Source organism: Artemia franciscana, unplaced genomic scaffold (genome assembly GCF_032884065.1).
Source record: "Artemia franciscana unplaced genomic scaffold, ASM3288406v1 Scaffold_188, whole genome shotgun sequence".
NCBI lineage: Eukaryota > Metazoa > Arthropoda > Branchiopoda > Anostraca > Artemiidae > Artemia > Artemia franciscana.
This window is the reverse complement of record NW_027062997.1, coordinates 246,963-271,433: the sequence shown is the minus strand read 5'-3', so window position 1 is coordinate 271,433 and position 24,471 is coordinate 246,963. Positions and strand designations below refer to the sequence as shown.

General features: G+C 36.6%; 1 protein-coding gene across 4 annotated transcripts in view; it reads left to right on the top strand.

The window, feature by feature from the left end:
- Nucleotides 1-24,471, top strand: part of LOC136042732 (chromosome partition protein Smc-like) — a 101,202-nt gene that overhangs the window by 41,746 nt on the left and 34,985 nt on the right. For 3 of the 4 annotated variants that reach the window (XM_065727697.1, XM_065727695.1, XM_065727696.1), the window contains exon 3: nucleotides 10,989-11,115. The exons of the other annotated variant lie outside the window; for it this stretch is intronic. In XM_065727697.1, coding sequence (XP_065583769.1) covers nucleotides 10,989-11,115 — 127 coding nt within the window. The remainder of the gene's footprint in view (nucleotides 1-10,988; nucleotides 11,116-24,471) is intronic. 4 annotated transcript variants of the gene reach the window in all.

The following is a 24,471-nucleotide window of genomic DNA, read 5'->3' as shown; positions in this document are numbered from 1 at the left end:
GCATATAACTCACACCCGTTCCTTAATCCTCCGCCAGTCTTCAATGTTGCACCGGATTAACTCATTTCTTCCTCCTGATATTATGGTTTCTCTTTATTATGCTTTTATTTATCCTTACCTTTCTTATTGCTGCTCTGTCTGGGGTAATAATAATAAATCTCTTCTCTGCTCACTTCAAAGAGCCCAAAATAGGGCAGTGAAGGCTACTTTTCTTCTCCCTCGGCTTTACCCTTCCTCTGATCTTTATAATGATACTGGAATAGCTCCGCTGGATCATATTATAGGTAAAAGTACCCTTTATTTTGCGCATTCTGCTTTTCTAGGTACTCTCCCACCGCCCCTACAGCAGTTTTTCTCACGGACAGGCTCAGGTAGGTACTTTTCTTCTTTACGTAATTCTTCTCGACGATTTATTTTACCAAAGCGATCTTCTACAGCAAGCCAGAGGTCTCCAGTATATCAATCAATTCTATTATGGAACTCCATCCCTTCGGATGTCCCTCTTTTTCTTTCTGCAAAGGCATTATTTCGTCGGGTATTTCCAATTCAATAATTTTTCTCTCTTTATTAATCCTTTCCTAATTTGTATGTCTCTTCTCTTCTTTTAAAATCATTTTCAGCTATATGTTAATCTCCTTCTAAATCTTCTATCTGTTAAATATCCTATCTATTCAATGTCCTTGTCTTGTTCCAGTGTTTTTTTTTTCTTTTTTTTTTTTTTTTTTTTTTTTTTTTTTTTTTTGTATATATTTTATAGTAGTGTTTTATTCTTGTTCTCTGTGGTCCATTACAAGCAAAGCTTCTTGGGCCTAGTAACCACTTTACTTTTGTAATAGTTTTTTCTTTTAGTATCAATAAATTGATTGATTGATTGACATAGATTCTTTGTTTAATTCGTTTTATGACTCTTTGAAAGAAATTACCTTGGTCACATTTGACACATCCCAGTTGAATCCGGCATCAAAAAGAACAGCCCCTTTGAATCTAGGTTGACTCCTGGACTCCTTAAAATTTAGAGGAAGAAAAACAATATTTGGAAGGCTTACAGATCCTTATAGCCATTTTCGCGTGATTTTCGGTTTCAAATTTTCAAAGCTTATAGAAGAGTTTACAATTCGCTTTGCTGAAAGGCCAAATCGTTATTTTATTATAGAAAATTCTCTGCGTGCGGTAAAGAAATTAGGAAGACATGGCAAGTGATCAATTCTGTTACCAGGCCATCTTTTCTGCCTCCTTCTGTCCCTTCAAGTGTTGTGATTGACGGCAAAAATGTAGAGGGTGAGCTAAAAGTTCAAGATGCGTTTACTTCATATTTTGCTAATACCTTGGACCGTCTTGTCCTAAATCAATGGCATTGGAACCTGTGGTTCCAATGAAGCTGAAGCTGAAATAGCCAGAATTGTCAATGGTTTGATGGGTTCTTCATCCTCTGGCCCAGACCGTATTCCGACTAAGTTTGTCAAGTTCATTCTTCCTGTCATCGCGTCTGCCCTCACGAGACTTGTCAATTTTTCTTTTGAATGTCTTCCCAAGTGTTCTAAAGCGCACTCATGTTATCATTCATTTTAAAGGTGGATCAATTAATGATGCTGCAAGTTATCGCCCCATATCTTTTTTATCATTGTTTAGTAATATTTTTGAAAAAGCTATGCTTTCTCGACTTCAGATTTTCTTTATTCTTAACACTTTTTTCATGATTTTTCGGCTTAGTTTTAGGGCAAAGCACTCAACTGAGCATGCATGTGCAACTCCCTTGAATTATTTAAATTCCACTCTTGACTCTGGTCTGATACCTGCTGCTCTTTTTCTTGATGTTCGAGAAGCATTTGACTCATCAAAACGCAAGATTCTTCTTTTGAAACTGTTCCATATTAGTATAAGAGGGAATGCTTATTCATATTTTCTATCATATTTATCTGGTCGAGTCATCTCGGTTGATCTGTAGTTTTCTAACCCTTTTGCAATAGAGTTTGGCGTTACACAAGGATCTGTCATTGGGCTGATACTCTTTTTAATTGACGTCAATGACCTTATTAATGTGGTTAAAAATTTGAAACCTACCATCTGCTGTCGTCTTTGTCAACCAGTATCTGTTACTAATTGTGAAAGGAGTTTGTCCTTACCGGATATACTTATTGCTTTTGCTGATGACAGTACTCTTGGCACAACTGATAGAACTGAGTGTGATCTTCGTTCAAAGATGATAGCCCTTTTCGAAAGATTTATCCAGTGGTTTGATGTAAGTTATCTTGCCTTAAATGTCGGAAAGTCATGCTTTCACATTTTCTTCAGAGTCTCAAAGGCTTGCCCTGACTTAAATGAAATACGTGTATCAAGAGGTTCTTCAAGTAGACCTAAGGATCGTTACGTTTCATTTCTAGGCATCTTGCTTGACGAAAATCTTTCCTTCAAGCATCACATTGACTTGATTAAAATGAAAGTCTCCAGGAGTGTCGGAAACCTTAGAAAGCTCAAATTCATATTTCCAGGGTGGATTCTTAGAATCTTGTTGTGCAGTCTAGTTCAGTCTTATGTTTCATATTGTTCTGTTATTTCGATGTCAACTTTTCCCTCGTCTTTGAAGCCACTTTCAAAACTTTATGATAAAGCAAGGACTCTTATTCAGAAAACTAACCGATCTTCTCTTAAACCCTTGCTTGATTTGAAATCTCTTTATTTTCTTTCTTGTTCTTCTTTCATCTTTTTACGGTTGCACGGACATCTCGCTGCTGTCCTATGTAATAATATATCTTTTGTTTCTGATCAATCGACTTATCATCTCCGCACTTCCAACAATTTACTGGATCTTCATACTTCATCAGTGAGGTCTAACTTCAACCCTCTGACAGCTTGCAACAGGATGTGGAACATGCTCCCAGAGCTCGTACGAAGCTGCCACTCGTATGGTATGCTCAAAAATTATGTTAGAGATTTTCTAGCTAGTAAATAATTGTTTTTATTCTCATTTCCTTTGGAGTTGATGTCTCTGGATTAAGTTGATATTTATTTGAGTTGGTGAAATCATATGCTACCCCTGCCTAGCTTGTCATTTTTGGGATTATTAAGGTGGGCGACTCAATTTGTTTGGATTTTGTTTACATTTTTTTGTGTTGTTGTTTTTTTCTCCCCTGCTCTTTCCTGGCCCTGGAGGCTTATGGAGGAGATTGTCTTGAAGTAATTTTTTGTTTATGAAATTTATTGTTAATTAAAGAACTCAGAACTCGAATTTGTTGAGGAATTCGCTGTAAATATACCAACGATATCAAAAATGTAATACTGCTTGACTACGGTAGCTTTTTATCAATAAATCTAGATGTGTTTGAGGGTGCAGATTGGTAATTATAGCTAAATTCAAGGGGGCACAAGACGCCAGACTTATTTCCATTTTTTGTTGCTATTTCCTGGCAATTCCTGGCCTGTTCAACTCTTTGACTGGCTCGTGTCACCGTCTGGCACACATTATTATTCTTAAAGCATTTTTCAGACGTTTTTTGATAAAAAATTGTATTTCAACTCCATTGGTTTGTGTTTTCGCAAGCCAAACCGTTCGTGATCACCCATGGCAATTCCCGGCCACTCTGTAACAGGCCCAGGACACCCTCTGACATACATTATCATTTCTAAAGCATTTTCAATAGTTTTCCAACAAAAGATAACCGTACAAACCTTATAAACCAAAATCGACCGTTTAAACTTTCAGGAAAATTCCCAATAGCGTTTCTTCTGATGACTCGTGGCACTCTACGCTTGATCCATGGCACCCATCATCGTCATTTAAGCGGTTCAAACGTTTGAACATCCAGACCGATGTTTTTTTTAACAGTGGGACTCACTATTTAATTTTTAAACCTTGATACTCCATAGCAATTTCCGGCTTGTACCACTCTGTGACTGACCCATGGGACCCTGTGATGCACATTATCATTCCTGGAATATTTTCTTGATACAAATCATGACCAGAAATCAAGAAATAGAGACCAATCTGTAAAGATCAAGACCAACTTGTATAAATTATCTATCAAAAACATTGAAAATAAAACGAGATTTGAATCAATTTTATGTATAGAAGTGTCGGGAACCATGAAAATGAAAAGGGATCTTAATCGATTTGATCTGTAAAAGTAGTAAGAACAGTAAAAATGAAACAGCATTTGAATAAGTTTGATCAGTAAAAGTATCAAGGACAACGAAATGGATTTAATTTTTTGACCATTTAAAGCACCAACAACAGAAGCAATGAAATGACGATTGAATCAGTTCGGTCAATTGCAGTACCAAGAACAATGAAAATGAAAGGGGGGTTAAAAAGATTGATCATTAAAAGTAGCCAGAAGCATGAAAATTAAAAAGTGATTTGAATCGATTTGACCGGTAAAAGAACCAAAAACTATGGTACTTTTAAAAGAGGACTTTAATCGGTTTAACCTGAAAAAGTATCAAGAATAGAGACAATGAAGTGAGATTTTAATCGATCTTACCAATAAAAGTAAAATAAAGATCAATCTGTTTCAACTCCCATTTCATTTTTATTGTTCTTCATACTTTAACTGATAAAATTGATTCAAATGTTCATTTCATGTGTGTGTTGTCAGACGTCAAAACAAGTAAATCTCATTTTGTTGACTCTGTTCTTGATGCTTTTAATGGTCATAGCTGTTCAAATCCCGTTTTATTTTCACTGTTCTTCTTACTTTTACATATAAAGCTGATTCAAATCCTTTTTCATTTTCATTGTTCTCGGTAGAGGATATCTACGGGTTGGTCTTTATTCCTACGGACTGGTCTTGATGTCTATAGTTTGTTTAGATTTCCGCGGATAGGTCTTGATTTCTAGGGACTGGTTTTGATTGCTACGGATTAGTCCTGATTTCTACAGATTGGCCATGATTTTTATGGGTTGTTCCGGATTTCTAGAGATTGTACTCTTGATTTCTTCGGATTAGTCTTGATTTTTAGAGACTGACCTTGATTTCTATCGGTTGGTGCTGATTTCTATGAATTCCTTTGGATTTCTAGGGATTGGTCTGAATTTCCCGGTCTTTAATTTTACTAAATGGTCTTGATTTTTACAGAGTGGTGTTGATTTCTACGGACTAATATGGATTTCTATGGCTCTCTTTGAATTTTACGGTTTGGTCTTGATTTCTACAAATTGGTTTCTTGATTCCTTCAAGTTAGTCTTGATTTTTAGAAACTGGCCTTGATTTCTATGGGATGGTCCTGATTTTTAAAGTTGGCCTTGATTTCTGTGGGTTAGTCTGAATTCCTGGTCTTTAAATTTACGAGTCGGTCCAGATTTCTGCAGAGTGGTGTTAATTTCTACCAATTGGTTTTGATTTCTGTAGATTTCTTCGCATTTTATGAGGGATTCTTGATTTTTAAGGATTAGTCTTGATTTCTGGTGGCCAGTCTTGATTTCTATGGCCTGGTGTTGATTCCTACGGATCGGTCTAGATTTGTATGGATTTTCCTCGATTTCTACATTGTAATCTTGATTTCTATGGATCAGATTGAATTTCTATGGATTGGTCTGGATTTCTATGAATTGTCCTTGATCTCTACAGTTTGATCCTGATTTCTATGGATCGGTCTGGATTTTTACGGATTAGTCCTTATTTGTACGGATTGGCCATGATTTCTATGAATTGCACTGGATTTTTAATGATTGCTGTTGATTTCTATGAATTCGTCTCGATTTCTACGTATTGGTTTGAATATCTTGGTCTTTAATTTACGAATCGGTCTTGATTTCTGTGGAGTGCTTAGGATTTCTACGGATTTTCTTTGATTTCTACAGTTTGTTTTAATTTTTTTATGTTTGGTCCTTGCTTATGGTTCATCTTGGCTATTGATCTTCGTGTACTGGTCTTGATCTCTATGAATAGGTCTTTATTCGGGTAAACAAAGAAAACGTGAAAAAAACATCACAATATGAAAAACAGTCTCTTAAAATTCTCAACACCTCGATCCATAAGCCAAACAAAATATTAAAAATATGAAACATTTGTTAAAATATGGAAAATAATCACCTAAAATCCTCGAGAGCTAGTATGTCCCTAGTCAACATAGCCCCCAAGTGTGCGTGAAAACGTTATCGTTGTGCCATCCTGCTCTCGACGTTGAACTTTTGTTATTATGGATCTATTAAATCCGGGAAAACAATGAAAAATGTGAAAAAAAATGAAAATATGGACAACAATCTCTTAAAACTCTCAAAAACTCGATCCGTCATAGTTATTGATGGATTGTCCTTTCCAGGATTACAACGAAAGGGGGGCATTTATTGTTGCTCAGTTTATAGATTTGTCTTTTTTTTTTTTTTTTTATTTGCTGGTTCTCTTGAGTTTTTATAATAATCGATGGATTGTCCCTTCCAGGATTATGACGAAAGGGGGCCATTTACTGTTGCTCAGTTTATAGGTTTGTCTTGTTGTTTTTTTTTTATTTACTGGTTCTCTTGAGTTTTTTTAATAATCGATGGATTGTCCCTTCCAGGATTGCGACGAAAAGGGTAATTTGTTGCTCTGTTTCTAGTTCTGTGTTTTTTGTTGTTGCTTTTCGGATTTGGTGATTTTCTTGCGTTTTTGTAGTTATCGATGGATTGTCCTTTCTAGAATTACGACGAAAGGGGGCCATTTACTGTTGCTCAGTTTATAGGTTTGTCTTGTTTTTTTTTTTTATTTGCTGGTTGTCTTGAGTCCTTTTTTCCCAAAATCATTCGATCAAACCTATGAGAAAGCCATTTAGCCAAAAAAAATCAACATACAAATTTCATTTTAATTATTCATATGCGGAGAGCCAAAATCAAAACATCCATTAATTCAAAATCGTTCAGAAATTAAATAAAAAAAAAACAAGTTTTTTTTTAACTGAAAGTAAGGAGCGACGTTAAAACTTAAAACGAACAGAAATTACTTCGTATATGAAAGGGGCTGGTCCCTCCTCAAGCCCCCGCTCTTTACGCTAAAATTTGTTACTGTTTTAAAAAGTAGAGTTGAGAGAAAGTGTCAAACTTTAGCGTAAAGAGCGGGGCGTTGAGGAGGGACCAGCCCCTTTCATATACGAAGTAATTTCTGTCCGTTTTAAGTTTTAATGTCACTCCTTACTTTCAGTTAGAAAAAGTTTTTTTTTATTTAATTCAAGTAAGGACCGACCCGGCCCAGTTGGGACTAAAATTCTATAAAAGGAGTTTTGATTACAATCAATGCGTCAAAAGAATTGATTTCTTATGCTGATTCCAAGTATGTAAACTTTATTAAGTTTAATGTTTCTCATCAGAAGGTACAGGCCTTAGAAAACTTGCCTAATTCTTGAAAAAAAGGAAACACCCAAAAACCAAGCAATTGTAATGGAAATCTTACAATCAGTTTCGGCATATAAGAGAACCCTACTGTATAGTTTCAAAGTCCTATCTACAGAAATATGGAATTTTTATTTTTTCCTAGATGGAATATAACGGATGCGTGTTTATTTGTTATTATTATATTTTTTTTCGTGATCGTGTCCGACCAATGGTTCTAGAAGATTGGGAGAGGGTTCATTTGAACATTGATCAAAATTCCTATTTCCCTTTCAAGGGACCCAAAAGATTTGAGGGGAACTTATCCCCCTCCCACGCTTCTTTTCTCCCAAAAACATCCGATCAAAGTATTGAAATAGCTATGTGATTTAGCATAAGTGAAAGGTCCAATAACTATGTCTCTGGGGATTACATTACCACCCACAGTCCCTGAGGAATGGGCTATAGGTTATTAAATTTGTCTGTTGTTTACTTATGGTATATGTTATTGGTAAACACACGTAAATGTGTCGGCTGGGGGGGTGGTGTATTTTTTATGGAAGCAATTTCCACCAGAAGGAAGGTTTCCGTGGGGAAAATTTGCACGATAAAAGATGGGGATTTCCTGACATGATTTGACAGAAGGTCAGAAATTAAATAAAAAATAAGTTTCACAAAGAAGGCTCAAATACAAAAGCCGTTGAATTTGAATGAGAAGTACTTTTAAAGTTTTAAGACTTTAGCCTAAACAGCAAGCGATAAGGAAGGAGCCTCCCTCCTCGTAAAAGGAATAATTTCTCTTCGTTTTAAGTTTTTATGTTGCTCCTTACTTTTAGTTGAAAAAACTTTTTATTTAATTGATATCAACAAACTGTCATGAAAAGTTAAAATTTTGGGCCAAATATACAGTTCTTGAGCTTTAACTTACCCCTCCACCCTGAAAAGATATGTTCACTTGCCCGCTCACTACTATTTAGTGCGTAACCGTGCAGTTACTGCATAACCATTAGTATTATAAACAATATAGAATAGATGTTCGTGCTGTAGGGACTCCATATCCAACAGTTCGTGGTAACGAATTTGTAAGGGACGACCCGGCTCAATAGTAACCGAAACTCTAAAAAACGGAATTTTGATACCAATAGATATATCAAAAGATTTGGGGTTTTGTGCTGGTTTCAAATATACAAGTTTCAATAAGTTTAATCTTACCTGTCAAAGGTTACGAGCCTGGGAAATTTTGCCTAATTTTTGAAAAAGGAGGAAATACCCCCTAAAATTCATAGAATCTTAATGAAAATCACATCATCAGATTCAGCGTATCAGATAACCCTACGATGGAAGTTTTAAGTGCCTATCTAAAAAAATGTGAAATTTTGAATTTTCTGCCAGAAGAAAGATCACGGATACGTGTTTATTTGTTTGTTTTTCCCCTTGGGTGATCGTATCCACCCAATCGTCCTAGTATATCGTGAGAGGGCTTATTCAAACGGAAATAAAAAGTTCTTTAAGTGACCAAAAAATTGGAGGGCAAGTTGGCACCCTCCCATGCCCCTTTTTTCTCAAAATCTTCTGGTCAAAATTTTGAGATAGCCATTTTGTTCAGCATAGTTGAAAGGCCGAATAACTATGCCTTTGGGGATATCATGATTCTCCCACAGCCCCTGGGGATAAGTCTTTTTAAGTTATAAAATTTGCCTATTGTTTACTTATAGTATTTGTTATTGGAAAGTATGCATACATTTTTCGAGGGGCGGGTCTGTTGGTGGAATTTTCTTCGGGGATAATTTTCCATGGAGAGAGAAGTTTCCAGGGGGCAACTTTTTCACGGGAATTTTGCACTGGGGCAGTTTGTTTGAATTACTATAAGAAATTCTTCTTATGTTTTGTTTTCTTATGTTTTTTTCAACTGAAAGTAAGGAGCAACATTAAAACTTAAAACGAACAGAAATTATTACGTGTATGAGGGGGTTACTCCTCCACAACATCTCGCTCTTTATGCTAAAGTTTAAATTCTGTCCTAATCTTTTAAGAACGATTCCTGAACATTATATTAGTTTAATTAGAACACTAAGAAGCTTATTTCTCTAGTACTAAAAACCTTTAGCGTTAAGAGAGAAGTGTTGTGGAGGAGTCACCCTCTTATGTTCGTGATGATTTCTGTCCGTTTTAAGTTTTAGTGTTGCTCCTTACTTTCAGTTGAAAAAACTTGTTTTTTTTTTAATTTAATATTTTTAAGGAAGAATGTATTTTTGCAAAGCAGCATGACGTTTAAAACTGTGATGTTGCATGAATAAATGTATTTCGATAATTCTAAACCATCTATACGTGTATCGCAATTCAGTCGATAGAATTTTGGCTCTCTTCCTACAAATATGACAGTTGACAGCCAATTATGGCAGAAACTGGTACCTTGTTGGGGTGCAATTTTGTGTTGGTTGGAAGGGGCTGTAGAACTTTAAAGATGTCTTTGAATGAAGATTCTCCTACTGTTCTACAATTTCTTGCTCAATACTGCCACACACTGAAAAAAAATAATAAACAATCATCACTAACTGTCCATCTGAGGAAAAACATGAATTCTTATACTTCCATAGGCATGGACATATAGTCTACCCCGTTCTCGGGGTTTTACACAGTTCTCCGTCATTTTGAATTTGGTGGTGTAGCTTTTTTTGCAAAACTTTTTCGCATTTTTAAAAATAATACACGTTTACTTGTCTTATGGATGACCATACTGGTGAGTTTTTGTTTTTGGAACAAACAGCAAAGTGTATTTTTTGATGGGTGAAAAGTTTCTGGGATTCTGCTGTTTGGTTTTTACATAACTGTAGACACTGACCCGTCACAGAGGTTGGTTTTCTACTATTTTATTATTCAAAGAAGCCTTAAACAGTGGTCTTTAAGCTAATCAGGTCTAGACAAATTATTTATCACAAGTAACAAGACTGGAAAAAAGCTTTTAGTTGTTTCCATTGTATGCCTGGGTGCATTTTAGGCATAAACAGATACGCATCTTTTTTTAGACACCCTTTCGGCTGTATTGAATTTTTTTTTGTGTATGGATGTTTTTGGAGCCAATTGCTCAGCGAAAGCATAGTGAGAATGCTGCTTATTGTGGAAATAGTTCTGACTATGTCTTTTAAAGTTTTAATTTTTGGTAATAATCCTAATCGATCGTATTTTCCAATCGGTCTCGTTAATTTTCCTCTTATTTTACTATATACTGGTCCTTCTGGCTTCTAAGAAAGTGATTGCTGTCAAAAAGTTTTTGTCAATCTTTTTGGTAATATTCTAATGCTTATTTTCCTGAAGAGTTTAAAGGGGATAAGGAACCTCCTCATCCCCCTTCTAAAGATCAATGTTTATGAATTATAAGTCTTAATTGTATTAACAGTTCAATTTTAGCAAAAAGAGAAATACTTTGATCAAATTTAGTAGTTTCGGTCGTATAGTGAAAAAAAAGGAAATTCTTACCCCCTCAGACTTGAAATATATGAATACAGCCAGGGTCGTCGACTCAGAACCTATGCCTTATAACGTCCTGTTTCTTTAATTGCTCTGATTATTTTTTCCATGTCATTCTCGTCATAAATATTCTTGATGATGTCAATTGTTGTTGATGTGATGATCACGTACAAGAATTACCGATTGATGTGAACAGTCCTAATTTAATTTAGTCAATTGTATCTTCTTTTCATATTTTTAGAATAGCAGAAAATTGGATTTGAAAAAGAGGATTGAACTATTAAAGGAAGATATTGAAAGCATACAGAAACATAACAAGAGGACAGAAAAAGAAATAATAAAATGTCAGGAAAAATGTTTGGTTAAAGGTAATATTTTAAAAATATCATCTTTACTTTCTTTCTGTCGCCCTTTTTAATTGTTAAATATAGAAGTGTTATAAAGCATTTCCGACCTATCGGGATATTGGTCCTGGTCATCCTGTACCTTTAGAGTTTAGACTAATTAAAGGGTCTAAAGAAATAGTTTTTGTAGTTCAAAATGACCCTATTTGCTTTTATATGGACTGAATTTATGCTAGTGTTTAATTACAGCCTCTTTAGCTTAATGCTCATTGATTGTCTTTTACCCTGAGTTATCAAACGTCAAGGGAGTAATTTTTACTGCAGCAGTTGTACTGCTGATGATGAAAAGCAGCAATATATATGTGTTCGAAATATCCAGTTAAAAATTCTATATCTGTTCACTGTCAATTAAAAGATTTTATCCCTATTTTGAATTGTTATATTTTAACAATTCCAGCTCATGCAATATCACTTAATATCCTATTTAATGGCTGGGTCAGGTGAATTTTATTTAGAACGCTAGAAGAAAGCACAGTGTCTTTCCATCCCTCAAGCGAGGTTTTGAGACAAAACCGCTGTATTTTCCCAATAACAAAATAATTGTACCATCATTTGCTTTCTTAAACAAAGAATATTAATTATACAACTGTACAGCTTCACAATGCTTTGCAATGCTACGTGGGGCTCAGAACCTCAGTCTTTTTGACATTAGAAACTTTTAAATTAAGAGTGGAAAATTTTATTGCAGAAATAATTCCTTTTTTTTGTGGGAGACCAGTGCCTTGTTTATGATGTCCTCAAACAAAATCATGTTTGATTCCCCTTAACAGCGTGTGCATATATTTATGTATGCATGTATATATATATATATATATATATATATATATCTATATATATAAAAATAAGTTGTCTGTCTGTGGATGTGTGGATGGATGTGTGGATGGATGTGTCAGGTGACGTCACCTGAAAAAACTGGATTAGGTGACGTCAAAACTGAAAAAACTAAAAAAAGGCAAAAACTACAAAAAAAACTAAAAACTAATAAAAAAAATAAAAAAGCTAAAAAACTAAAAAAACTATAAAGGTAAAAACCAATAAAAAACTAAAAAAAAAACTGAAAAAACTAAAAAAAGGCAAAAACTACAAAAAAAAACTAAAAACTAATAAAAAAAGTAAAAAAGCTAAAAAACTAAAAAAACTAAAAAAACTAAAAAAAGGTAAAAAACTAAAAAAAATAAAAAATAAAAAAAAACTAAAAAAAAGGAAAAAACTGAAAAATAAGCTAAAATAAAGGTAAAAACCAATAAAAAACTAAAAAAAAAAAGGAAAAAACTAATAAATGACGACACTCAAAGAGAAAGCGACCAGGACAAAAAACTAAAAAAAAAGGCAAAAACTACAAAAAAACTAAAAACTAATAAAAAAAATAAAAAAGCTAAAAAACTAAAAAAACTAAAAAAAGGTAAAAAACTAAAAAAACTAAAAACTAAAAAAAAACTAAAAAAGGTAAAAACTAAAAGAACTAAAAAAGAAAAAAATAAATGACGACACTCAAAGAGAAAGCGACCAGGACAAAAGGAATGTTCGATTAGCAATCAACAAAGCACCGGGACACAGGGAGTATAAATGACGACCAGGACACAAGTAAAAAAAAAAATTAACAAAACTAAAAAGAAGGTAAAAACTACAAAAAAACTAAAAAGAAAAAAAAACTAAAAACTAATAAAAAAACTAAAAAATCTAAAAATCTAAATAAACTAAAAAAGAAAAAAAAAGGAAAAAAATAAAGGAGAAAAACAAAACTAAAAAACGAATGTATATACAGACCGGTACACCGGGATACAAATGACGACCGGGACACAGGGAATATAAATAACGACCGGGACACAGGGACACAACTACAACGGGGACACCGGGGGAAACAGGGGGATATAAATGACGACCGGGACAAAAAAACTAAAAAGAAATAAAAACTAAAAACTAATAAAAAAAACTAAAAAATCTAAAAATCTAAATAAGCTAAAAAAGAAAAAAAAAGGAAAAAAATAAAGGAGAAAAACAAAACTAAAAAACGAATGTATATACAGACCGGGACACCGGGATACAAATGATGACCGGGACCCGGGACACAGGGAATATAAATGACGACCGGGACACAGGGACACAACTACAACGGGGACACCGGGGGAAACAGGGGGATAACCTGACAATCTATTTATATGCAAAGACAATGGGACAGCAAAGAATGTTGTATATTCGCAAGTTTTACGTAGTTAAAACCATATATATATATATATATCTATATTCACAGGTGGGACATAGGGACACAACTACAATGGCGCGTAACTATTATGGCGCGTAACGACTTACGCGCGCGGGGGGGCTTGGGGGGGGGCGCGAAGCGCCCCCACCAACTAGGTGTTGGGGTGGCGCGAAGCGCCACCCCAACAGCTAGTATATATATATATATATATATATATATATATATATATATATATATATATATATATATATATATATATATATATATATATATATATATATATATATATAATTATACTAGCTGTTGGGGTGGCGCTTCGCGCCACCCCAACACCTAGTTGGTGGGGCGCTTCGTGCCCCCCAAGCCCCCCCGCGCGCATAAGTCGTTACGCGCCATATTAGTTACGCACCATTGTAGTTGTGTCCCTGTGTCCCACCTGTGAATATAGATAGATTTATATATGTGTTTCAAACTACGTAAAAATTGCGAATATACAACATTCTTGGCTTTCCCATTGTCTGTGCATATACAAAGCCGTATGTACTAATAATGACGTCATATGCAAACGCTCTTTTTACAAACAAACAAACATGCATACACACAACTCGTTTTTATATAGATAGATTGATAGATAGATACAATACAAATTAACTGCGTAAAACTTGCGAATATACAACATTCTTCGCTGTCCAATTGTCGCTGCATATAAATAGATTGTCAGGTTTACCGACCCTCGAACATGCAACGTACAATTGTCCATGGGAAAAACAATCAGTATTAAGATCTATGCCACATTTTTCTAATGATTGACCTTGAGCTTTTTTCTTAAAAGTATTATTGGTACGCCTATTTTTAGTTGTAGCACGTGTGGTGGAAACCCTGAAAGATCCACGGAATTAAAAAATTCAGATGGATAATTAACCACTTCATTTGGTTCCAAAACTGTGTCGACTGACTTGTAAAGGACTGCCTGGTCTTGAACCTTGGTCAAAACAATATTGTTGATTTCGTGGACGTCTATATTTTTGGGTGCGAGAATCGCTCTTTCACTTAGCCATTTATTATTTTTATAATTTTTTAGAATATTCGGAAATACTTTTTCAATCAATTCATTTTTGGACGTCACTAAATTACAGAAAATCAGAAGGTAGTTGTATACATCCTGAAATTGAGTCTACTGCGAGCTTTCCGTTTCCAATTGCCAGCAATTGATCTGAAAATGTTTGACCAGAGTCATCGTTTTGCAATCGGACACGCATATTTGTAGTTAATTTTAATGTTTTTACGTGTGCCCATAAATTAGAATTTTTCAGGCAAGCATTCATTTCGTCTGCAGGAGTTGATCTAGGTATTATAGGTAATGTTTGGCTGAAATCTCCCGCAAGCAATATTAATGTGCTGCCGAAGGGTTTCGACTTCCCTCGCAAATCTTTCAAGCATTGATCCAGAGCCTCGAGCGATTTTTTGTGTGCCATTGTGCACTCATCCCAAATAATAAGTTTGCATTGCTGCAATACTTTACCCATCCCAGATGATTTGGAAATATTGCACGTGGGAGTTTCTGTAGAATGCGAATTCAGAGGCAATTTCAAAGCGGAATGAGCAGTTCTTCCACCAGGCAGCAATGTTGCGGCTATTCCGGACGACGCAATTGCCAACGCTATATCATTTTTTGATCGAATTGATTCCAGAGTCAGTTTTATCACAAACATTTTACCAGTACCTCCTGGCGCATCCAAAAAGAAAATTTCTCCAACGTTGTTATCGACACAATGCATTATCGTATCATAAATGTCTTTTTGTTCCGACGTTAACTTGGAAATGTTATTTTGTACATACGACAATAGATCACTCGTACTGTAACTTTGTTCACGATCCAATTCTACACATGTCGAAACAGCAGCGATACGGTTAGGTGAAGGCATTCCCAAATCCTGAAGAGGTTTGTTTGCCATACATACTTACAAATCTTCTATAATAACTAAAGTGTAGTTATAAATTTCTGATGTAAAATCAAAAGTCATATCTGACGTCTCTAACTGTTTTCGATGGAGTATATCTTCGGATATTTTTGACTTATATTTTTTCCATAAATCTGTAGGAGCTGATGGAGAGCAAGTTGTTAAAATGATGCCAAACAATGCACGAATTTGACTTGGGGTTGACGTTTTGCACACGTCATTGATGCAGTTATCCCAGTGTTGGTCATTCTCCAATAAATTCAGAGCTTGGCATGCACTACGGTAAGTGTCATGTATAGTACTGTTTACAGTTCTCAAATACTCAAAGGATGTCGGACCGGGCACATTCACCAAAAGCAGGCGTAGAAAGAAGCATTCATGTTGATTGGGGTGAACGGTGTAGGGTCTTCCTATCGTGTTATCTTTGAAGATGGTAGGTTGGCCGTCGACTGACTTACCCTGTTTTTGACGTTCAAATACTTTATTTTTAGTATTCCCCGATTAATATGAAGGCACTTCAGTATACAGCAGTTTTTTTGCAAAAAAATCATTTTTGCAAAGCGAAAAGAAAGCGGTTAACTTTGTATCCTATGGATTTAGGGCTCTTTGTTGCACGTTGGTTTCCGAGAAATAAACACGTTGACCATTCTGTAAATGTTCCGCTAAGTGAACAACAGCTGGACTACGTTCATGTATCGGAAATGAAAGAATTTGCCAAACAGCTTCATTACTGCTTATGTATCTTCCAGCCTGATATTGTACGATTTCGTCGATATCTCTGATTTCGGGCTGCAAGCCAAAATCTGCCATGTCACTGCCTTTGTTGACGTATTTACATATGTATTTGATTGCCTTTACGGAGTTACAGTATTCAACGTTTATGTGTGCATTAAATGTTTTTGATAATAATGGGGAATATGGAACAACCCACTGGTTATCTACTTCGATGGTGGTACCGTTACGCTTCTTTATTATTGCTGTTTTACCGCCATCTTCAGTAGATCTTCTTCTATATTGTGGGTAACCATCATTGCCAGTAATTGTGTTGGATACTAAAAGTCGAGGATATTGCTTTGTGCACCTTCCTTTGCCATGCATGGTGAATTTTCGTTCAGTGCACGGCAAGGTCCATGTATCATATTTTTTACAATAATATCATGTAACCCCTTATCGACATTTTCATCAGGTATTTCAGCGGAAATCACATCATCGATTTCGTTCGAAGTAATTTTTTTATGTAGCCAGATTAGTATATGTGCGTGTGGCAAACCTCGTTTTTGCCATTCCACTGAGTACATCCAGCATCGCACTGACCCAAACACTTCAAGTTTTACTATGTAGTTTATCAGTGATTTCAACTTTTGCCGGAAGACACGGGCCGTAATGTCATGTCTATGAACCGCCGATTGTCCTTGAAGTAAAAGCTGTAGTATCTCGTCCCAAGATTGATTACATGTAAATGTAATAAATAAATCTGGACGACCATAGAGACGAACATACGCAATAGCATCTTGAGCATATTCATGCATATGACGGGGACTGCCAGCATTTGACGAAGGTAAAATTGTTAATCTTCCAACGTTTGTGGTATTACTGTCATTTATAACTGAATCTTGCAAATGAATGTATTGTTCAGAGCGGAGCTTGGTCTGATTCAGGCGGATATATAACAAACGTTCTGATTCAATTTTAGCATACACATCAACGACGAATTGGTGAAACAATTGACGGCATTTTAAAATATAATTTTCTTCATCCTGCCGAATCATTAGTCTATAGGAATAATAATGCATTGCACTGCATTTCTTATTCATTTCTTTGTTAGTGGCTGGATTCATCAATTTAATATTAAAGTGATAGCCGTCGGCTCCATCGGAAAAAATGATAGGATATTGTAGGGCATCGTAGCATCGATGAGTTTCAGTAATTCTTAACAACTGAGCGTTTCGCTTATGAAGAATAATATCTCGAGGTAAAAACTGATCACCGACCATAACGATTGCCGTTTCGTCGATAGTTGGAGCATTGTATCTACGCACATGTTGGCCAGGAGGCGTTTTGTCAGCGGAAATAACAATTTTATGCGTATCAGTAGGCATCAAATCGATGGCTGTTTTGAACAGACACACTAAATTATTATTTTCATGGAAAAGATGTTGCAATTGGGAAACGATTGTCCTTTCAACGTTGGGAGAAATTTCGCAACGTGCATTCAATTCAGAATTTCTATCACTGATGAAGTACAATTGTAAAAATTTATGATTCTCGCCTGAGAATGGTAGAAGGGACCCTGCTCTATGATAAATTTGCCCTTTTACTTTGAAAGTAGACATAAATTTATCTGGATTTTCGATTTGGGCTCCAAACGACGTCATTTGGAAACATGAGTTATATTTTCTGATTTGACAAAAAACGCTTAGATTCTGACGTAGTTCCAGTAAGGAAAGTCTTCAATGGCTCGGGTGGTGCAGCCAATAGAGGAAGTTTAACTTTTCCTGAGGCGCAACACATTCCCATTGTTTCACCATTGAATTTCAAGGCCTTGCAATAGGGACAAATTTTAGACATAGTCCCGATTTGAACACATCTACTCAAGCTATAATCATGAACTGGGCTGTACCTGAATGCCAGGCGATAACTTTCAGGTTGCTCTGATTCCTCGGCACGCTTTCTTTTCTTACTTTCTCTATCAGCAGCAAGCCTGATTTCTTGCTGTTCTTGTGATTCCTCGGCACGCCTTCTTTTTTTACTTTCTCTTTTAGCAGCAAGTCTGGTTTCATGGTGCTCTGGTAGCTCCTCGGCACGCCTTCTTTTTTCACTTTCTCTTTTAGCAGCAAGTCTGCTTTCGCGTTGCTCTGGTAGTTCCTCGGCACGCTTTCTGTTCTTTCTTTCTCTATCAGCCTCAAGCCTGTTTCCTTGCTGTTCTTTTGATTCCTCGGCACGCTTTCTTTTCTGACTTTCTCTATCAGCAGCAAGTTTTTTGGCATAGACTCTTTGAGCATCTTCCTCGGCTGTTGCCATTGTAAGTTCATCAGTCATTTTAAAGTTAAACATTAATATATTTCTACGTGAACACATGTCTTAAATATCTCTAATGACGTCACCGTCATAACAAAAATGACGACAACTAATTTCATGACGTCAGTCAACACACAAACATGACGTCACCTGACAGACACATCCACAGACAACTATATATATATATATATATATATATATATATATATATATATATATATATATATATATATATATATATATATATATATGGGGTGGCGCTTTGCGCCACCCCAGCACCTAGTTGGTGGGGGCGCTTCGTGCCCCCCCGCGCGCGTAAGTCGTTACGTGCCATATTAGTTACGCGCCATTGTAGTTGTGTCCCTGTGTCCCACCTGTGAATATATATATATATATATATATATATATATATATATATATATATATATATATATATATATATATATATATATATATATATATATATATATATCTATGTTTTTAACTACGTAAAACTTGCGAATATACAACATTCTTCGCTGTCCCATTGTCTGTTTATATAAATAGATTGTCAGGTTTACCGACTCTTGAACATGCAACATATAAATGTCCATGGAAAAAACAATTCTGATTCAGATCTATACCTCATTATTCTAATGATTGTCCTTGAGCTTTGTTGATGGTGATTGCTAATCGAACATTCCCTGTGTCCCCGTCGTCCCCTGTTGTAGTTGTTTCCCTATATTCCCTGTGTCCCGGTGTCCCGGTCGTCATTTGTGTCTCGGTGTCCCGGTCTGTAATTTCTCTTCGAACATTCCCTGTGTCCCGGTCGTCATTTATATATCCCCCCTGTGCCCCCGGCGTCCCCGTTGTAGTTTTTCTCTTTGAGTGTCCCGGTCGTCATTTATATTCCCTGTGTTCCGGTCGTCATTTGTGTCCCAGTGTCCCGGTCTGTAATTTCATCAGTTGACAAACATGACGTCAGTCGACAAACAACTTCATGACGACATACAGCTCAATCCTTATAATGACGTCAGTCGACAAACATGACATCAGTTGACACACAAACATGACGTCAGTCGACAGACACAAACAAACAACTTATTTATATATATATAGATAGATATATAATTTGTCTCACATGATTTGTGAGTCTACTGCTTAGTAAGAGCCTCCTTAGGCCACTCAATGTGTCCGCAGGTGGTGATAGGGGAACGCCCTATAGATATTTAGGGTGACTCTATAGAAGGCACGGACTGAGGGGGGGGCCTTGTCCCTGGGGGTCCATAATTGAAACTTGGGCACAGTCGCCTGGGGCTGTAAACACAGGTGGAAGAGGAATAAGGTCCTTCATATGTACACTCAACGAGGTCCACCGGCGTATGCACACGTCCTGTGAATTACAAAAATCCTGCCAGTAATGGGTTAAATTGCTTGGTGATGCAGAACACCATCGTGGGAGGATACTATATAGGGGGACCACTAAAGCAGGGTTTAAGATCCTGATCTATGGACAACGGTCTCTGCAAAGGGCTGCCTAGACCCTTTTGGGGTACCTGCAAGACTCGGGAGCTTGCGGTCAACTCTATTCCCACTTGAGGAGTGGCGCCCCTCTAGGAAATTGTAGCCTAGTAAACGACACAGCAGTCGCACAGGATTCTGATTAATAGATAATTTTTCTGGCCTTTGATCCCTTTTGGTGTGCATTTTCCGGCTAAAAAACCTCTTCGTAGCTAATTTACTACTATGGGCTTGCTCCCCGTAGTAGCATAGTATTTGTAGGCGTAAATACATAACTAGTCAGAGGTAATAGACTTGAGACTCTCTGTGCAGGATTTTGACTCTTGTTGATAGAAGAAAATCGATAAGTGCTGAAAACCATGTTTTGACCAAGATTTGCCCAGGATTGCACAAAGCCTCCATTAATACTGGAGGCCCCAGGGACTTCTTACTCTCCAGTTCTAAGCTGGCTTAGCGCTTAAGCATCGACTTGAGAAGATGGGGTGGTCCCCGTCCTGCACTGGTATCCGGGACCTTCGCTTGTCCTGAGGCCAAAATAATTTCATTGATATATAGAACATGAAAAATGGAACTTGGAATGCTACGATGTTAAAATATAATTATTCTATCGACATGATCATTGACGAATTCATGCGATTCAAACTATACATGTTAGGAGTTTCAGAAACTCATATCCCATGGGTAGGAACATGAAATTAGGCGATATTGCATTTGTTTACTCAGGCAGGAAGGATGGGGTCCCTAGATAGGGACTAGGGCTAGTGATGATTATAGAAAATGCTAAGTCTTGTTTATGCTGGGAAGGTATTAAAAATCGTCCATTTTATGACTAAAAAGTTCAGGGTATCAGTTATAGTAATATATGCCCCTCTAGAACTGACAGACGGAGATATTAGCGACTCGGATGAATTTTACTTACAGTTACAGGAGCAAATAGACTGGGTCCCAGGTAGAAATATGGTTTTTTTTAGGAGATTTTAACGTCCAGGCTGGTAGAAACAGGGATAGATGGTATCTTAGCCTAGGAATATTTATTATAGAAAAAGGAAACAGCCAATACGATATCTGGTCGTAAAGTGGCCCCTAAGTTAACTTAGTATTCACGTAATGGTAAGAAAGCTAACCTTATTGAATTTACTATTGTAAACCGAAGATTGGGAGGGCCAACACAAGATACTAGAGCATATAGGAGCGCTGTTATTTATGTTAAAAGTAAAGATCAACGTCTGCTAGTGTCTAGGGTTAATTTAAAGCTGAAATTTTGGAAGGGTAACTACCTCCCAGGAAGCTATGATGCTGCTAGACTCCAGGAGGAGAATTTGATAGAACTTTTCCAGGAACAGTTGAATTCTAAACTGGAGAGTTAAAAATTTGACAGTGTGGAAGATGGATTGAATAATTTTAGGAAAATAATGTGTGACGTTGCTGATGGGGTCTTAGGCAAGAAAGTCAGGACCGCAGCTAGGAATATTAGTGAAAAGGCTTTATGTTTAGGAGAGGAGAAGGGACTTCTACAAGAACTATCTGAGTGATAGGTCATATAAAAATAAAAGGGATGTAAAGAAGGCAGAGAAAGCGTTAAAATATGAACTAAGGAGGTGTGAAGTGGAGGCCGTGGATAAAATTGCCGAGGATCAGGGAGATGCAGCTAGAAGGCTGAAAAGTAGCATATTGTACTGATATGTTAATAAATTGAGAGTGAGTATTCACCTGGACTTGCTCCGCAATTAAAAGTAAGGAAAGAATTGAAGAGAAATGGGCAGAACTTTTTAGAATGTACTAAACCGAGGTAGAGTTTTAGGAAAAGATCTAGAGGAAAATGAAAAAGTTTGTGACACCTTGGATGTGAAGGAAGATTTGTTTTGTGAGGAAGAATTAGCGACAGTGCTAAAATGATTAAACAATAATAAGGCTCGAAGTACTGAAGTTTGGTAAATGGGTTTCTTAAATATGGCGGCTCCTAGACTAGGAATAAGATACTTAAGATTATGAATAGGATTTTTGAAAAGGGGGAAGTACCTAGTGATTTTAGGAAAACCTTAATTAAATTGTAAAAGAAAGGTGATATGAGTGAGTGTGGTAATTATCGAGCCATTTGTCTTGTCTCTGTAGGTAGGGAATTACTTGTTAACATGATTCGTTTTAGACTGAGAGATGCTGTAAACAAAGTTTTAAGAGAAGAGCAGTGCGGTTTTAGAAAAGGTAGACGATATGTCGGCCAGATTTTCACTCTTAGGCTAATAATTGAGAAGTGCCTTAGTTATCAAACACCCTTGGTCCTCAGTTTTATTGATTATGGGCTAGTGTTCAATTCTGTTGATAGATGAGCTTTAGCAAAGGTTTTATCCTTGTATGGTGTACCAGACAAATACATTAGTGCTATGTACAAGAATAACACTTCAGCGGTTAAGGTAGGAAATGAGGTTAGCTGCTGGTTTCGTATTAAATCTGGAGTTAAGTAGGTTTGTGTTTTATTTCCCTTAATACGAATCATTTTGGTTGATTTCGTCTTAAGAAGCACAGGAAAGGTAATGAGAGACCACGAAATCAAATGGAGAGAAAAACCTCTCCGGTACATAGATTATGCCGATGATTTAAGCATCCTAGATGAAAGTGTGAGCAAAATGAATGAACTTTTAGAGGTTTTGCAAGTTCAGGGTGCTAGAATAGGTTCCTTAATACGAATTTCCTTAATACGAACCATTTTGGTTGATTTCGTCTTAAGAAGCACAGGAAAGGTAATGAGAGACCACGAAATCAAATGGAGAGAAAAACCTCTCCGGTACATAGATTATGCCGATGATTTAAGCATCCTAGATGAAAGTGTGAGCAAAATGAATGAACTTTTAGAGGTTTTGCAAGTTCAGGGTGCTAGAATAGGTTTGAAAATAAATGTGTAAGAAAGTGTAAGTCACTAAGAAAGTGTAAGTCACTAAGGCTAGGAATAAGTGAAAATGAAAAGGTTACGATGGACAAGGAAAAGATTGACCAGGTGGACAACTTCACTTACCTTGATAGTATTGTTAGTAAATAAGGTGGGAGCCGTGAAGATGTTAAAAGTAGAATAGCCAAGGCTCAGGGTGTTTTTTTACAGTTAAAAAAGTTTGGAAGAGTAGGAAGATTAGCCTGCAAACCAGAATATTGGAAGCTACAGTGATGACAATGGTTAAATATGGCTCTGAAACATGGGCATTCCGAAAATTTGATAGACGATTTCCAAAGAAATTGCCTACGGTTTGTTTGGATTGTAAAATTTATGTCTCACTTCAAAATCTCGCAATGCAAGTCTCGCAATGATCAGTCTCGAGAAGATTGAGCAGGTGGGCAGCTTCACTTACCTTGGTAGTAGTTTTAGTAAAGACGGTGGGAGTATTGAAGATGTTAAAAGTAGAATAGCCAAGGCTCAAGGTGTTTTTCCACAGTTAAATTTTTTTTGGAAGAATAGGAAGATAAGTCTGGAAACCTAGATTAGATTATTGGAAGCTACAGTGGTGACCGTGGTCAAACATGGCTCTGAATAACGGGCAGTCCGGAAGCGGATGAAGATTTGCCAGATGTTTTCCAGAGAAATTGCAAATGGTTGGTTTGGATTGTGAAATTTATATTCCGCTTCACAATCTCGTAATGCAAATCTAGCAATGACCAATCGAAAAGGTTGATCAGGTGGAGAGCTTCACTTACCTTGGTAGTATTATTAGTTAACACAGTGGGAGCAGTGAAGATATTAAAAGTAGAATAGCCATGGCTGAGGGTCATTTTTCACAGTTAAAAGGAGTTTGTAAGATTTGGAGGATAAGTCTCTAAACTAAGGTTAGAATACTGAAAGCTACAGTGATAACAGTCGTCAAATGTGGCTCTACAGCATGGGTGCTTCGAAAAGTGGATGAACATTTACTATGTGTTTTCTAGAGAAATTGCCTACGGATTGTTCTGGGTACCCAGCTGACTGACCGTATGGCAGGTTCTGCAGATGAAGGATGACGGATCGCCGAAGATTGTCCTCTTTGCCCAAACGTCCAGGGCTAAACGGAAAGCAGGTCGTCCTCGTCTGGGATGGGAGGATGTCATAAAGAAATATTTAAATGAAATGGGAACTTTCTGGGAGGATATGAAGAGGGAGACTTTGAATAGATTAGGATGGAGGAGGAGCTTGCGTAGTTGTGTTTGCCTCAGCCGGCTTGTTGCTGCGGTGACTTGTTAGTAATAAGCATTTTAAGGGTAGCTTACAAGGTAAATGTTTTCCTAACATCAAAAGAAGTAAGTGTAAAATTGCAGGGAATAGCTACCTAAATTGTGCTTCTTTTAATCTTGTCCATCACACAAGATTTTAATCTTGTTTTGTGTGTTTTTTTAAATGTAGGGTTTGTTAATGTTGTCCATATTTAAGCTTAGTTATCATAAATTGAGCTGGCCTTGAGTGGAAGAATAAGAACATAAGTCTTTGAGCTAAGATTAGAATATTGGAGGCCACTGCATTGACATTGACCAGGTAAGGCCCCAGATGCAAACCATAAACGCAGAAAATCCAACCAAGAAGGAGAAAATGCAATCGACTGTACGTCTTTGACCCCATTAGCCTTTTGCCCCTTTAACGAAAGTGTGAAAGTTGGGGTCTGGGTAAACGGCTTTGAAGAAAAT